The sequence below is a fragment of the Chroicocephalus ridibundus genome, chromosome 22 (assembly GCF_963924245.1).
Source record: "Chroicocephalus ridibundus chromosome 22, bChrRid1.1, whole genome shotgun sequence".
In the NCBI taxonomy this organism is placed as follows: Eukaryota; Metazoa; Chordata; class Aves; order Charadriiformes; family Laridae; genus Chroicocephalus; species Chroicocephalus ridibundus.
The window spans coordinates 1,287,331-1,303,585 of NC_086305.1; the positions used below are offsets into that span (position 1 = coordinate 1,287,331).

A 16,255-nucleotide genomic window follows, 5' to 3' on the forward strand; every position below is an offset into this window, starting at 1 on the left:
GGCCTGGCTTAAAAAGCTGAAGTACAGTTCCCCTTCTTCCCTCTCAGTGCAGCAGCATGATTTAAAAAAAAAAAACAAAAAACAACGTAAATCAAGATATGGAATCAGCCCACCTTAGTTATCAAGTGTGCATGCAAACTACATCTTACTGTAAACTGAGCCTGGGACAGGGAGAGAGCAGGAGATACTCTTGCACGACTGTCAGTGGGACACACTGCCAAAAGATGAAGTGCTGTTCTAGCCAAGGAATCTTGTCCAGAAGAGCTAGAATTTCTCAGAGATCTTCCTCTGGTGCATTAGTTTTTGTCTCCTTTGCAGCCAGTGACACCTCTGTGTCTTCCTCTGCCTTCTCTTCCAGCTTCTCTGGCACTTCACACCCTTTCCCTGGGATCGTGTTTGCCCCCTTTGGTTCTTCGGGCGCCTTAGCCGCCCCCTTTGGTTCTTCGGGCGCCTTAGCCGCCCCCTTTGGTGATGTAGCCTTTCCCAACACAGGTGATTCTCTATCAGTTACCGTATGTTTCTTCTTATGCTTCCTGCTATCCTGTGACACTTTAGCTATCGCCCTGAAGGGACCTACAAGCCAGTTTAGAGGGATGTTGTGAGTTACATACTCAAACAGGTCATCTAGGGACCTTCGGGCTTCTGCCACACAGTCCTGGCTCTGGGTCAGGGTGGTGCTGGAGAGGTCCTGGAAAGACGTAGCACTGGAAAAAGAACTATGGAGCTTGTGGATATTTCGAGTGGCCTGAAACACAGCTTCCTGGATGTTGCTGGGGAGGCCGTGGATGCTGGCTTTCAGCTTCTCATAAGCAGGTTGTAGCTGCTGGGTGATGATACGCAGCATAGCTAGAGTCCGTGACTCTACCTGCTGGGAAAGAGATATAGCTCAGTTACTAGAGCAGATGAGATGTACACCATCCACCAGAGGCCTGATTAAATACGCCCTTCTAGGGATACCTCTGGTTGGGAAGCAGTTTTTACTTGGTTTCCTTTGGGTTGGGTCAGGCTCCAGTCCACCCACAGCTGATGGAGCTTCTCCTGCCCATCCAGAAGCTTCTGGCCAACCTCCTGTTTCACAGATTCAATCTGATGGGAAAAATGAGAGGAACAGCTGTATTGCAAGCACACACAATCAGGGAAGCACAAGTACTTCCTTCCCAGGGAGGGATCCAAGATGACATGCAGCTGGTAGAGGATGGAGGAAGAGCTTCTGTCTGGAGAGCAGGGCAGGAAGACTACAGACAGGAGGAAAAGAGGAAAAAGTGTGTTTGTACCAGTTTTATTGCCAGCTGTAGTCGTGAGAGTGTCTCCTGGGTGCTTTTCTTAATGCATTGCAGTTTGTTCAGGGAGTGCTGGTAGGCTCGGTGGCGGACTTTGTCAGAGAGTGAACCCAGACGCACGAAGTAACTCTGTTGCTGTTTCTGCTCCTCCACAGAAGCCATACCAAATCCCTGGACAGTGGTGGCCAGTTCACCTGGAGGAAACAAGAATAGAGATGCAGCTGTGCTCCGCTCGCCCAGCTGCGGAGAGGGGGGAAGAGGTAAGATCACCCATTGAAAAACATGAAGGCTGAAGCTTGGTGTGTGAACAGTAGAGGTTTGTAGTTGCTCAGGTATTAAAAGGTAGGCTAGTCCCTGCTCAACATGTTCTTTTCAGATAAGCAGACTTGACAGATAGGTTTAAGCATGTACCCGCATGTTTGTTTGCCTTGAGGCTGATAGGCAAGGACCAGCTAGCAAATGCTTGAACTCTGTCCCATACCATGTGGCAAGTCAGTGTTGACAGACAGACAACTTGGTGACAAATTCAGAGCTACCCGTCTACTTCAGAAGATGAGTCTTGCAGTGTCAGGTGCTCTCTAGTCATGTGGGAAAGGATTTGTATTTACAACCGCCAGCTAAGCATTTTCTCACCTAGTTCTTCCTCTGTCATTGGGAGGTAGTGATCCACCAGATCTTCCGATATACCCAGGACAGATTCCACACCACCTGCCACTGCTTGGCTCACTGCCTTGGCTTTGCTTATGCTGTTGGTCACCACTGAATTTGTCATCTTTACACCCTCCTGGATGGCCTCTCTGCTCTGCTCCAAGGCTGTATTTATTTTGCCGCTTATGGTGCCATATGCGGCATCCAGAGCTGTATTGACTGTAGAAGTGACCATCAATTTGGTCTTCTCAACACTGTCCTGAACAGCCCCTTTGGTTCGGTCCATTGCTTCAGTCACTGTGTTGGTCACAAGATCCTTTGCACCCTGGGCAGCCCCTACAGCAGCAGTAATCGTAGAAGCAACTGCAGACTTGGTCAGTTCAACGCTGTCCTCCACAATATGTTTACTGAGGTCCACAGCTTCGGTCACCTTGTTAGTCACAAGGTCCTTTGCACCCTGGGCGGCCTCCACAGCATTGACAATAGTAGAAGCAACTGCAGACTTGGTCAGTTCAACGCTGTCCTCCACAATGTGTTTACTGAGGTCCACAGCTTCAGTCACCTTGTTAGTCACAAGGTCCTTTGCACCCTGGGCGGCCTCCACAGCATTGACAATAGTAGAAGCAACTGCAGACTTGGTCAGTTCAACGCTGTCCTCCACAATATGTTTACTGAGGTCCACAGCTTCAGTCACCTTGTTAGTCACAAGGTCCTTTGCACCCTGGGCGGCCTCCACAGCATTGACAATAGTAGAAGCAACTGCAGACTTGGTCAGTTCAACGCTGTCCTCCACAATATGTTTACTGAGGTCCACAGCTTCAGTCACCTTGTTAGTCACAAGGTCCTTTGCACCCTGGGCGGCCTCCACAGCACTGTTAACAGTGGAGGTGACCATTGATCTAGTCAGCTTGACACTGTCCCCAACAACATTTTTAGTGAGGTCTACAGCTTCAGTCACTTTATCAGCCATTGCTTCTTTTGCCTCACAGGCAGCATCCATAGCAGATGTCACTTTGGTGGAAACCAGCTGCTTGGTGTCTGAGATTACCTGTGACAGGGAGAGACAGAGAAAGATACATTTTTTCCTGAAACAGGTTTTCCCTCCTTGAAGTAGCTTTTCCGTGCTAAATTGGGCTTGCAGTCTTGTGGGAGAGCTGGGGAAGTCAGCGCACCTGTATTTACATGGACATAGTCGCCTCCACACACTGAAGGCATGTCTCCAGCTTTCATCAGCTAGCAGTGCCCCCTCTAGTCCATACCAGGGACTGACCCGACAAAGCGGTGCTGAAGTTTTTCCCCCCCATATTCTCCTGCACCCGTAACAATTCCATCAAGAGATGAAGTCATGGCTTCCCCAGGAGAAGCCTGTATTTTACCTTATCTGCTGGCTGTTGAAGAAAAGGCAAGTTCTCCTCCAGTTGATCCAGTCCTTTACAGGCATATTCATTTACAAGTGCAACTAGAGAAGACAACAGGTACCAGTTTATTCTTCAATTTGGAGAGGGGGTTTTGACCCCTACAATGGCCAATTCAGGATACACTCATGAAAGCAAGCCAAAAAATTACCATTCTGGGGCGGTGTGTGGGGGGACATCTCGTTAAAAAATGAGCCCTACAATGTGGCAGGTTCAAACAGTCTCTGTTTTGCTTTCCCAGCTTTCTAGCTATTGGCAGCACATTGCTCCAACTGGAATGTCATATTTGCCCCTGCTGGGTAGGGCAGTTGGTTTAAAAGGTTGAAAAGTGTTGGGATGAGACAGACTGAGCTATATCCAAAATGGACACTGCTGCTACCAGTTGGGATGCTCATAACTTGGAGTGGTAGAGAAAAAGCAGGGAGTTTTTGCTGACTTAAAGAAACTACAGACAGGAGGCCAAGCTTTCTTTGTGATAGTAACAGTTTCATGTCCATGAAATTCAGTGGGTTCACTGAGCGGCTGGGAGCAGCTGAGTTGGAGACTCAGTGCTAGAACTAAGTAGAACAATGTGCTATAGGAGATGGGTATCACCCAACAGGCACATGAAACTCCCCTCCCCACCCATTCCTCTGTGTGGAAAGGGTTGCTCCAGCCTCTTCACTTACTTTGTGGCTCAAGCTGGTTCAGGATGGGCTGTGCCCCACCAACCACACTACCTACTGCGACAGCAGCCACAGTCTCAGCCACATTGCAGACACCACTGAGGTAAGGATGCGTCTCCTTGGTGTGGTTGTAAGCAGATGAGACCAGGTTGAATGCAGAGTTGAGCAAGGGCAAGCTAGTTACCCGATTGACAGCACTCTAAAACCCAAGAGAAAAAGTGACATTAGAGACTCGCCTTAAGCTGGTGGGTGAATACAAGCCACGTATCTGTCCAGAAAGGTCCTAAGGGGACATCCAGTCCATCTCCTTATCGTTCTTAAACCGTTGAACGGACTCATCCAAAGACTGCTAGCAAGTCAGTGACAAGCCAGAATTAGAAGTTCGAGCTCTGGGGTCATGAATTCTGAGTCACACTGGGTTTCACCACCAAACCCAGATGTGGAAATAGGACCTATAACAGCTCATGTTTCAGAGTTACTTGCATTGCTTGAGCCAGCCCTGAAGTTCTCTCTTGAGCGAAAAAAGTTAGCTTCTGTATTAACCGAGTTTAGATTTAACCACAGCTTCATACGGTTAATCTTTCTACCACTCCCAGCCTGGTTGAGGTGCTGACAAAAGTTAATTTACCAGCACATCTGTCAGTGGGTGGTTTAACTGTTGCATGTTAGAGTACTGGCCACCCTGGCACCTACCGCTTGCTGCTGTTCCTCAGCCTTTACCAGATCTTTTTTTGTGGTCTTTTCTGATGCCATACTGAATTCAACTGCAGCTGAAAGGAAAAACAAGAGTATAACAGCATGAGTACAACTTAATTTCCTCCAGTGAATTAAAGTCTTAGCAGAACTGGTGAAAAGCAGAAGGCAAAGTTGGGATCCATCATTCAGCATGTCCTAGGAACATTAGCGTGGCATCATTAATCTTTCTTGCAAGGGTGTGAAGGTATTTGAGAGGCTCCATGATTTATGATATGCAAATAATTATGTAGGATAAAGACTGTACTTGGTCACCTCCCTCAATCCCCAAACAGCCAAATACTTTAAACTAAATAACCATCCTACTTATTTTACTGCTGATAACTGGTTTCAAAGTTGCAGGTTAGAAGTGGGTGATAACTGTCTTATCTGTCATGCATTTTCTCTGCTAGAGATACTTCTGGTTCAGCTTCCCACTGCACAGGCTCTTTGCTGGCCAAGGACTGGAATACTTGAAGGAAAGATGCACCGTGCAAAGTGGGGCTAATGGTGGGAATCGCTGAATGTTGTCTCGGTATCATGACAGACTGCTGTCCTTCTAACAAGCCCTGCTGAAATGCTACCTTGAAACTTGCATTCCCATCCTACTGGCCAGCTAGGCAGGGAATCTTTCTGCACTTCCTCTGAAACCAAGTCTCAGAAGTATTCTCATTACATAACGGGATCAAAGTAGTACAAGTATAAAAGTTACGCAATATCTTGAATGTGTATTGGCTTCCTCAGCCTAGACCTAGGTCAGTATCTGGACAGTCCAGTATTGTGTGATAAATCCAGGATTACTTCTCAGCCTTAGTCAGGCACAACAGGGATTTCAGCATATTTGTTCTTCAGTGTAGCATCTGCTTTTCCCTCCCGTGCCAGTTAATTCCTATTCTTAGAATTGCTACGGCATTTTCCAATGGAAAAGCCCCAAACCAAAATTCCTCACAAACTGGATTCCCAAACCAAGCACTGCTGCAGGCTCACTGGCAGACTCTACCCAAAAAGAATTTGCCATCTGATTTGTGACAGAGACCATTGTCTTGTTTCTTGTGTTCTTTGACTTGTGTAAGGTTTTTATTTTGCTGTGGAAACAGTAACAGAGAGCTGGGGAAGAAGTGGCAAGAAAGGCATTTGTTAGCCCTGGATTGACTATGGATAGAGCTAGGGTAGACATCTCGGGAGGCAACTTGGCAGGATGTCAAGTATTGCTGCACTAACTGAGCAATTAGTCATCATTTTAGTGATATTCAAGCAAGGCAGGGATGCGAGTGTCTACAGCAAGAGTTGTCACAGACGTTGGGACCTTCAGCCGCTGAAGTGAGAAGCCTGGAGCCAGCACTCTTCCACATGTTCCAGGTCACTACCCAGCCCAGGGGGCTGCCTCATTTAACAGCGCAGCAAAATACAGCCTGAACTTCATCAGCCTGGGAGAACTTCTAGAAAACTGCTCCAAACAAAAGCAGGGCTTGAACATAAAGTCTCAGTCCCAAAGTCCACAGGGTTTGCTCTTGCTCCGCTTTAAGGCAAGTTTGTTGGGTTTTTTGGGTTGGGTTTTTTTTTTTGGAAGCCAAGTAGGCTGAATCAGTCTGCAGCCCTGTCACAGGGCAAAGCGCAACTATTTCAACACCATTACAAACAATCCCTTTGCTCAGTTATTTTACTTTAGACAGTTATGAAAAACCTCAAACTGCAGAGTGCGTTACTGACCTTGGTGTCAGGGTTAGCACACAGGGACACACTGCCACAAAAAGAAGGGAGGACTCTAGTTGTTAGCGTAAGGCAGGGGTAGCTCCTTGGCTGATACAAAAGTTAGTATAAGATCAGAATCAACCTCTGAAGTACTATGAGCCCATCTTAATTATGGATGCAGCTGTGCCAGTTCTTGCAGCACAGTCATGTTACAACATGGTTCGCTCCCCTTTGTGTAGGGGGAATTGCGGTGTGTTGCAACACCAGCATTTGTTGTGCGGGCAAGTCTTCATGAGCCCACAGCATGGTTTTATTTTCTCTTTCTAGTCTCTCCTCTGCAAAAAGTGCTGAGCAGACCTTGGTTTGCTTCAGAGATTGCAGGAAAGCACAGTGCTCAGCAACTCTGGGTCAGTTGTTTCAGAATCCTTTGGAGGAAGGCACAGCTTCAAGCCAGGGTAGTTGCAATTGGGAGTCCCAGCAGGCAGACCCCATGTGTGGGAACCACCAGGCAGAAGAACAGAAACAGCATCAGCATTTGCTTTGCATGAAAGTGATGATCAGATGATTTCATACCATTGCTACATCAGAAATATTTAAGTCACTGCTGGAGAAAGTTCTTGAAACTGGCAGTTTCAGAAAGATTAAACTCCTCAGTGCGCATTTCTGGCGTGGCACAATAGCTTAACTGCTGATCATTGCCCAATTCAGCACAAGTCTGAACTCAGTCAAATGGCAAAGGCAGCGGCACCACAACTGCCGAGCTGCGATCCGTTCTCCCTGCCTCAGACTGTCGCAGCCAGTGCAACACGCCAGCCTGGCAGAAGAGCAAGTCCTTTCTGCTGGGGTAAGCCCCTCCCTTGATTTCTGTCACTCTGACAGTGACCAGCATACATAAAACTGGTGCTTTAACCTGTCTAAGGTTTTTATTTTTCCCTGGGGAAAGCAGCTCTGCCCCATGGAGCTAGCCTGCTGTTATGCTGCCCTGCAGACAGAGAGGCAGGCTTGTTGTTCAGGAAGCTTTTCTCCCCTCCAGATGTGTTTTGCCTTGGGAAGACTGATTGAGCTATAGCTAGCGTGCCTGGTTCAATAGCTTAACTGGCAATTCCTTGATGACCACTTAGGAAAACAAAGCTAAATTTAGTGCTTTAGATATGAGCAGGGACGGCTACTCAGGGCAGAAGTATTAATTTGTGGTTAAAGCACTTATTTACATTCTTGTCGAGATTTGCCACTGATACCCCGGTTACCATAAATGCAGTCGGCAGAAGTGGGTCACAGGATGTCCGCTGCAGCGGGAATGGCACTGCCCACGAGGGAGTTGTTTGCAAACGCTCTGAGGGCAGAGTTGGTTTTAGGAGGAGGATCAGATGATTTTCAGCTTTGACCTTAGGACATTAGTTTCAGAATTGCTGGCAGAGGTGCCTATCTAACCTTTCTGGAAGGGCACCAGCATCAGGGATCCTCAGAGATTAAAGCCACTTTTGTAGATGAAAACAGGGTTTTCCCCACACACGTTTCCAATGGAAATTAAGCACCACAGCTGGTGGCCATTACTAGGTCAGTAACTCCTTGGACAGTGAATGTATAAGCTATCCAAGCTACTACAATTTGGAGATTTAGGAAACAGGGCGTGGCATTTAATTAAAGCAGCTTCTGGGCTTTCCAGTATTTTCAATTTACCAATTTTTCCATGAGGACAGGCCTCTTTGTTTCAGACAGAAGCTGTAACTTGCCAAGCAAGCAGCATGCTGCTTGCTCTTTAGCACACATTTTCATCTGCAAGTTTCAGCAGAACCAGCTTCAGTAATTGTCCTTCACAGCCATAGACAGTTTCAGGTAGTCACAACCACATTTAAGAACCCTTTTAGACTTCAGAAACACTAAGCTAGCTTGCCAAGTGCTACCTCCAGCAAGCCAGCAGAGCCGTGCATGGCTGCAGCCTCCCTCTGCAGAGACACGGTGCTCTTGGGCAAAAGAGAAGTTACCTTATCGCTCAAGCCACCCCCTTCGTTAACACTATTATCATGCCCACACCAAATGATCATGTGAAATAGCTACAGGCAGGTCTGACAGCACTGTCAACAGGAAGGGAATGCCCAAGTGATCCATCTACCTCCTGAGGCATGTACCGCTTCCCCCAGCATCAACACAAGTCAGCAGTGATGGCCAGAATGCACATCACGTGCTGTCCCTGCATGGCTGGGAGGGAGAGCCACCTCCTGTGGACCCCCTCACACAACTTTGATCTTCACCAGATAAGCAGAGAAGAGCTTTCAGACCCAAAACTGCTCAAATACAGATCAGAGACCTATAGTGTTACCCAGAAGTCATCTTGGGGCTAGGAAGAAGCCTTTAGGGAAAGATCTGAACCCTTTCAGCTCTTCTCCAAGGCACAGCAGATGCAGCATGCCATCAGGTGACCTTCAACCTCAAAAAGCCAAGGCACCCCCCACCCACAGATAGGTAAAAGCAGCAGAGACACAATACACAGCCCTGTGCTTTCCCAGGGAGCTGGAAAAGCCCAGTGGGCAGGGAACAGCTGGAGGAACACAGCCCCTCAGCAGGTACATTTTAACCTCAGTGCTCCCTGGGGCCTGGCGCCAAGGCCTCCAGGGATGGAGCCAGCTCCGAGCCCAGCTTCCACCCTCCATCCCTGGGAGGGCTGCAAAAAGCCACCAAGGTGAGGGGCTGCAGAGCCCCTGGGGGAGCAAGGGGCAGGCCGGGGGAGCCCCCCCCCCCCAGCCCTAAGCCAAGCCACAAACCCCATAAACACCTTCCCCACCAGCCCTGCCTTACCTGTACCTCTGCTCCTCAGCACTGACAAGACAGGGAGTGCTGGGCCTTGCCCAGTTAAATACCCCACGGGCCCGATGAGCAGCTGCGGGAGCCAATCGGGGCGCTGCAGGAGCCGCCCTGGCCAATGGGGAGTGGACGGGGGTGGGAGGTGTGTGTGGGGCCAGGTGAGGGAGGCAGGTGAGGGGCCTGGGGGTCCCTCCAGGGACCCGATGGCTGTGGGGTGGGAGTGGACTGCTGCTTGTCCCCCCAGGAGGGACATACCTGCTGGGGTGTCTCAGAGGGCCCTGTTGGAGGGTGTCCATCCCTGAGCTCTTTGGATGTGGGGTGTGTTGCCCCCCAGCAGCTGTGGACAGGGATGCACCCCCTGCCGTGGCGGGTGCCGAGGGACACGGGCACTGGAAGTTGATGGGGATCGTCCCCGTGGTTGCGACATGGGCTCAGCCCGTCAGCCTGCAGGCACCGCTCCTGTTCCCATGCCCTTGCACGCCCATTCAGCTAAATCCCTGAGCTGGACGATCCTGCTTGCCGCCACATCGGCTCAAAGGCACTGCCTTGCTTCTGGGAGCCAAGAAAGGCCTGGCCAGAGACCGAGATGTTGCTGCAGACCCTGTAGCAAAGCCGTGCTCACGAAGATGTGTCTGTGCTGCTGGGGATGCAGATTCAAGCCTGGGCCTTGCCGCCATCCGCAGTAGGGAGGTGAAACACATCCTTGGTCTGGGTTTAGCCGTAGCACTGGAGCTGCTCGGAAGGAGGGTGCTGGGGCAGAAGTTCAGCCCCTGTTCCCCAGGTCAGGGGACCTTTGCCCCTGGTTGGCAAGTGTGGGGCCAGCCAGTGCCAGCAGGTAGCTCGTGCTTGGCTTTTTACGAAGAGCAGCTCTGTCAGCAGCCAGTAGCGTAGTTGGAAAGTCCTTGCATGGGTGGCGGGGCTCAGCACGCCAGCGCCTGCTCTTGGGCTGCTCCATGGCATTGCAGCTGTTGTCAGGAAGCCCCAGAGAAGCAAGATGTGGGGTCTGTGATGTGAAAACATCTCTCAGCTGTGATGTTTTCTTGGCAAATCTCTCCTACCCTGCAGCATGGGTGCTGTAACTACCCGTGGAGTAAGACGTGCTCTTCCGCTCTCACCCCTTGCCTGGCTACAGCAAATACGTGATGGTGAAACGTTCTGCTTCTCAAGTTTGCTGTGATTTTCAAGATAGGAGTTGCCTTTTATTTTTATACTTGCAGAGGGTGCAGCAATGCAGGACTCTGAGCCTGGCTGGGGGAGGTTTGGGTTTTTTAATAGCAATAACAAATAATGAAAATTTTAGTTAATGCTCTGCTTTTCCATTTGTGCCTTTTCATCTTCAGACCTCAAAAACTGGTTTGAAACCATCAATTATACTTCCTGTTGTCTGTTTTCAAGATCAGTGGGGGAGGAAACTGAGGCACAGGTAAGAATTATCTGAAGTCTTCTAAAGCTATTAAACTGATTGAGTCACTTTGTTTTTGGCCAGTGAATGCAGGAGACTTGGGTTTCGTTTCTCTATTGCCCACAGTAAGCCACGAAGGCAGTGGGAACAGGAGGTTGTTAATGTTTTTTTGAAAATGCGCTGTTAAGCTGACAAAAATGTAGAAAATTATCACTTCTCAGCTTTGAGGTTAGAAGGAATACCCCTCGTTACTTGAGTCAGAGTTATCATGGACTCATCGGCTGAAAAGACCTCTGGAGGTCAGGTAGTCCAACCTGCTGCTGGAGACAGGACTATTAGCAATGCTAGGACAGGTCAGCTGGGGGCTTTGTCTAGCTGATCTTGGAAAAACTCCCAGGGATGGAGGTCCCGCACAGCCTCTCTGGGTATTGGATGCAGTATTGCATTATGCTCCTAATGAAGAAGCAGTTCCCAAAGTCAACTCTGAACTTCCCCAGAAACAAATTGTGGCTTTTGTCTCTTGTTTTACAATGTGCGCTGCTGAGAAGACTTTGTGTGCATTTGTCTGTGTGACATAAACTTCATATTCTAGCATCACCTGGCAACCTTTAATCTAACAAACTTGTGGTCCCTCCTTTGATCTTGTTCCCTTCGCAGAGTAAATTGCAATTTTGAAGTCTTCAGTGTCTTGTACTAAACCCGAAGCTGCTTAGCAGGTGTCACAAGGTGTCTTTTATAGGTTGTGATGTGCGTAGGGGAAAGAATGGATGTTCTTGTCTGTCCTCTGAAGATCTGATGAAATGTGGGAGGGGTTTGCAGGAACCAGGAATCGAGAAATTAGTCCTGTGTTTTTCTGAATGTTGGCCTGTATATAGACAGTGGCTGCCTCCTCAGGTGAAGTGTCAATGACACAAATTGTCAGTTAGTTGATGGGTGTGAAGTGCCTGAGTAGGCCAGTTGTGGCGGTGATGGTGAAAGTCTCATGAGGCAGGTTATATTTCATCACCCAAGTGGGTGAAACAGTTTTATTTGCACCATACACATCCATGCGGCTTGTAATGTGGCACTACGAATGTGAGCAGAAATGTCAAGTGCTTTGCCTGAGATAACATCGATAATTATAATTAATGAGACAATGTTTAGTATCTAAAGTGTCGCTTTAGATACAGGTCAAAATACCAATGCTTGAAGCTCCTGCTCGGTGGTGGACCTGCCTGCAATGTCAGAACACTGAAAAATTGGAGATAGCAATTTTAGAGCAAAGGTTTGCAGGATCATTTCTGTGATTCGTGTTACTGTATAAATGCCACATACTTAAAGCTGAGATAAAATCAGTTCTAAGAAGTTTGGTGGGCGTGGGAAGGGCGTAGGAGGAAGCAGAGAAACACGTTTGGGGAAGAGAAAGGGAGTTGTGTTGGCTGGAGTGAACCAGCCCTGTGGCACTGGGCAGCGCTTCCCACAAAAAGCAGCATCACATCGGTAACTGCAGCCTTTGTGCTAACGCTGCATCAAGACATGGGACAGGATCCTTCTGGTGATCCCCAGGCATAAACCCTGTCTCCTGTGCCTGTGGGCAGCCAGGAAACCCCGCTTCTGTGCGGCCTTGCTGCTACCTTACAGCTCTTGTTTCAGCTCCATCCTGGGGTCTGCATGCGGACCAGGCCTCTCCAGCTATGTGCTTCTCAGTTCTCCCAGTCCTGTTTGGGTTTCTGTTGAGCGGAAAACACGCCGGTATGTGGAGGATTTGGAGGATCAGGCCCTTATTTTGAGTCCCTGCTGTTCAGTGCAATTCCTTTTGCTGTGCTGCGGTGCGTCACAGCTCAACATTGTCTCTTTGGGGACCAGAGGCCACATGTGACACTGAAGTGCCCCATCTGCAAGTGTTCATCTACTGCAACGGAAATGATCTTGTTGATCTTCCATGGCATTTACTCCATTAGTAACCTGCCATGAAGCCCTGATTGCCTTCCCCGGGGCAGACACAGGCACGAGAAAAGATGATTCAAGGGTGAGGCATGCGTTGCTTTGACTTCTGTTCCTCACTTAAGTTGAGCAAAGCCCTTGGGCTTCCAGCAAACTGCTTGAGAAGCTCTGTACTGTTGAACTCAGGTGTTCCTCTTTTAGGAGCTGCAGCGTGGTGTTGTCTGGAGCCCACTGAGGGGACAAGTCGGCTGTGGTCTTTGCCATTCATTGATGTGCAAGGTCCCCAGGATGTTTGCTGACAGCCCCATCTGTTTCCACTTCCTGGAGGTGCTTTCTCATATTCCTGTCTTCCTCTCCTCCACCATTTCCCCTTGCTGGGAGTGAGTGGTCCTTGGGTAGCAGTGGCAGAAATAGTTTTAGCAGGTCACATCAACTCAAAGCACTCTTTCCCCCTCATGCTCCAGCTTCCTGTCAGCTGCAGGAGTTGTTGGTGCTCCTCACAGCAGCCTGGTCCAAGGCCACAGTCTGAAGGAATGTTGGGTGTCCTTGAGCTGGTCCTGCAGCACTGGGTGTCTGGATCCAGAGCAGAGTGATGGAGGCAGGGCCGTGGCAGAAGATCCTGTCCTACGCTACCCATCTGTTAAGTCTCTTTCACCAGACTTTGCATTACAGTCTCCTAAGGACAAGGGCCTTCAGAGTGCTATGGCCTCCTGAAAACAGTTCTCCAGTGAGATATCAAGAGTTTCAGCCCAGCTCTTGCCTCCCAGCAAACCTCCCTGGTCTCTCCAAGTCTTCAAAGCACTTTCCTGGTTCAGGGCATGCTGCAGCTCTCTGCTGCCCTCACCCTGCATCAGCAGAAACAGGACTTTGTCTCCTGTTGCCTGGCTGCCCATCTCACCTGAGGGTGTCGAGCCCCTGCTTCCCTCCCAGCAGCACCTACCCTAGCATAAGGGCAGGCGGCGGCAGCTCAGGCGGGTTCCTGCTCTGAGCCCTAGACAGCTTTGCCTTCACTGCAGGGAACAACCTGACGGGTTCTTGGCTGCTCTCCCACTCTTCCAGTTCACCTTTCTGCTGGTTTTCAGACCACAGGCTGTTTTCCTACACACCCGTTTGCTCCTCCCTCCGCTGCTGCACTCTTGCCTCGTACCTTTAGGTAGAGGTGGCATGAGTTAACATAACACTGGTTGGTTTTGATAGATGAGGGGGTGGATGTCATCTGAGCCTGCTAAGTGTCTCCTCTCCATCTCAGGGCATTGCTGAGGCCCTTACTCTTGCTTCTCCAGTAATCAGAAACACAGGCTCTCTTTACATTACTCCCCAGTCTTAGGGTTTGGCTAGCTTGACCCCAATTATTTTGGAAATTGTAGAAGTGTTAAGGAGGGCAGCATTTGTCCTGGGCTCCAGCATCATCTCTTTCATTTTGGTCTTCCAAGAAGTGGTGAAGGTCTCATTTAGGACAACTGAGTGCAAAATAAATAACATGTTTTAAATGTCTTTGCTTAACCTGTTGTTGATATCTATATAATGCAGACAGTGGTTTCACCAAGGGCAAATATATTTTTCCCTAGGGAAATCTGAAGAATCACAGAGCCTCTCTGCTGAAGCAACAGAAACTGCTCCTTGTTCAGCTTCCATCACCAAAGAACCTTTGCATGGAGGGAGTGGAAAACGAAACCTGGTGAGTTCCTGTTGCTGGATGCAGTGTGACTCTGCATCAACCCACTGCACGTGGAAACGTGAACACACCCGCTGAGACTGCTGGACGTTACGTGTGGGCCCTGCTGCTTAGCCTAGGGAAAAGTCTCTTACTGCGTTGAATCGTCCTGCTTCAGGGAGTCTCAGAGCCCTTCTTGCAGCTCAGGGGTTAAGCCGTGCAATGCATCATGTGCTAGAAAAGAAACATAGTGCAAACCCCAGGACAGAGATGGCAGAATTTAGCTAAGGTGTCACTTGAACACTAAGAGGAAGAAGGCTCAGCAAAGTGATGGAAGTTTGTGGATGTTGAGTAGTATAAAATTAAGGCTCTGAGTGAGAAGATGAGAACTCTTGTGTCCCCAGCTCAGATAGTTTTGCTTTGGGACCCATGTTTTCCTGTGCTGGTTTCCACATCTGAGCATTGATTTCCAAGCACCACAAAACCCAAACTATTTTTCTTAGAAAAGGTGGAAGAGAGAATTAAGTTATTTGCACATCAGAGAATGATTTTTTACAAGAACATTCAAGTTTTAGTGATGGGCAAGCCATTGAATAGCTACCTGGGGTAGCAAAGGGTCTGTTCTTGGCATTTTTTCCACCTACGTCAGGTAGAATAATGTATTTCCCTTACCTGGTCTTGCATGTGTCCTTCGTGATTCACAAGGGATCGTCTCTATAGCTCGTATAGCTGCCTCTCTACAGCCTCTCTATATCTGGGACCATTTCAGAGCCACAGCAAGTCCCTCGGGCAAAGCAAATGTGGCCTCTTTAGCTGATGAGTGTGGAGGGGAGCCAGGGAGGTTAGCTGAAGAAGTTAAAGGTGCCCATTCCTGAACCCAGCTGGCCTCCTGCAAGCAAAGCAACTTGCCATTGCCACAAGCCTTTTAAAGATTTGGGGGTTTTGTACCTCTTGTGATGCTTCTTGTGGTTTTATGGGACCAGCCCCCCCTGCCATTTTTCCCAGAAAGTGCTGTGAAGGCATTGTAAGGGATGGACTATGAAGGGCTGTAACGGGGAGACCGTGCTGCTTACCCAAGGGTAAATTTGGGCCCCTTGAATGAATAAGACTGGCTATCAATTCTTCTTCGTCCATGACTTGTTTTAATGATGTTTATCAGCTGGCGGTTCTTGTGGGCATGCCTGGACTTTTGTTTCTCCTAAAACTTTGTGCCAAAACTTGACTTTGAACAGTATTTCCACGGACTGGGAGACTGTTAGAATTTTGTCTTGCTAACTGCATCTTTTTGCAAATGAATTCAAGAATGTTTAAGTCTTCATAAACTGAACTGGATATCCCCGCTGGCGGGAGAACCGAGATATTGTTTCCTCACAGCATGGGGTATCTACCAGATGGCAGAACAGTGTTTTCAATCAGAATTGTAACTCCAAAGAAAAGAAATGCCTCAAACAATCTGAAAGGGAGGAAACTAAACCCCACCAGCCTTGTAGATAACTGCAATAAAACCAATTCATGTTCTGTTTTCTGACAGTCTATGGAAACCTGATGCTCCCAGGGCTTTATCTCACTGGCAACAAGTTCTCTGTAAGTTACGCTGTCAATGTTCTTGTTTTAATAGAAGAGAGGACCTTAAAAGGAGAGCAGATATGATTTAACCTCTAATGAAACTAGTGTTCTGCTACTAGAATGACCTAGAATTGAGCCTTATTTTAAGTGATTTGTAGACCCAACTGAACAGTGTGTAGGACGCAGCACAGTTTTTGCAGTATGCGGATTCACTGAATGAGTAAGTTTCTCTCGAAAGTGGGCTGCTTGTCTTGACTCTGATGGTTCCAGGGGTGCCACCAGTCATACGCAGCAACTGGCTGCACCTTTTCCTTGAAGAGTCGGTGTCTTACAGTAAGGCTGTGTTCCCTCTGCTGGGATGGGGAGTGCCGAGGGCAAAAGGACGTGTGTGTATTACACACCGGGATACAAGTATATCTAGCTCTTAAGTGGGGGTGAGACGGGACCCTAATAGGGTATATGGTAGGGTGAAATGC

The 16,255-nt window shown here is 48.6% G+C and overlaps 1 protein-coding gene across 1 annotated transcript; it reads right to left on the reverse strand.

Annotated features, from left to right (window-relative positions):
- Nucleotides 1-274: 274 nt before the first annotated feature.
- On the reverse strand, nt 275-4,772 carry LOC134526474 (perilipin-3-like). Its single transcript, XM_063358393.1, has 8 exons — nt 4,702-4,772; nt 4,012-4,207; nt 3,305-3,387; nt 2,128-2,976; nt 1,914-2,010; nt 1,275-1,474; nt 958-1,086; nt 275-868 (listed from the first exon to the last, which is right to left on the reverse strand). The coding sequence occupies exons 1-8, from the start codon at nt 4,759-4,761 to the stop codon at nt 275-277; spliced, it is 2,208 nt and encodes a 735-aa protein (XP_063214463.1). The 5' UTR covers nt 4,762-4,772.
- Between the last annotated feature and the right edge of the window lie 11,483 nt (nt 4,773-16,255).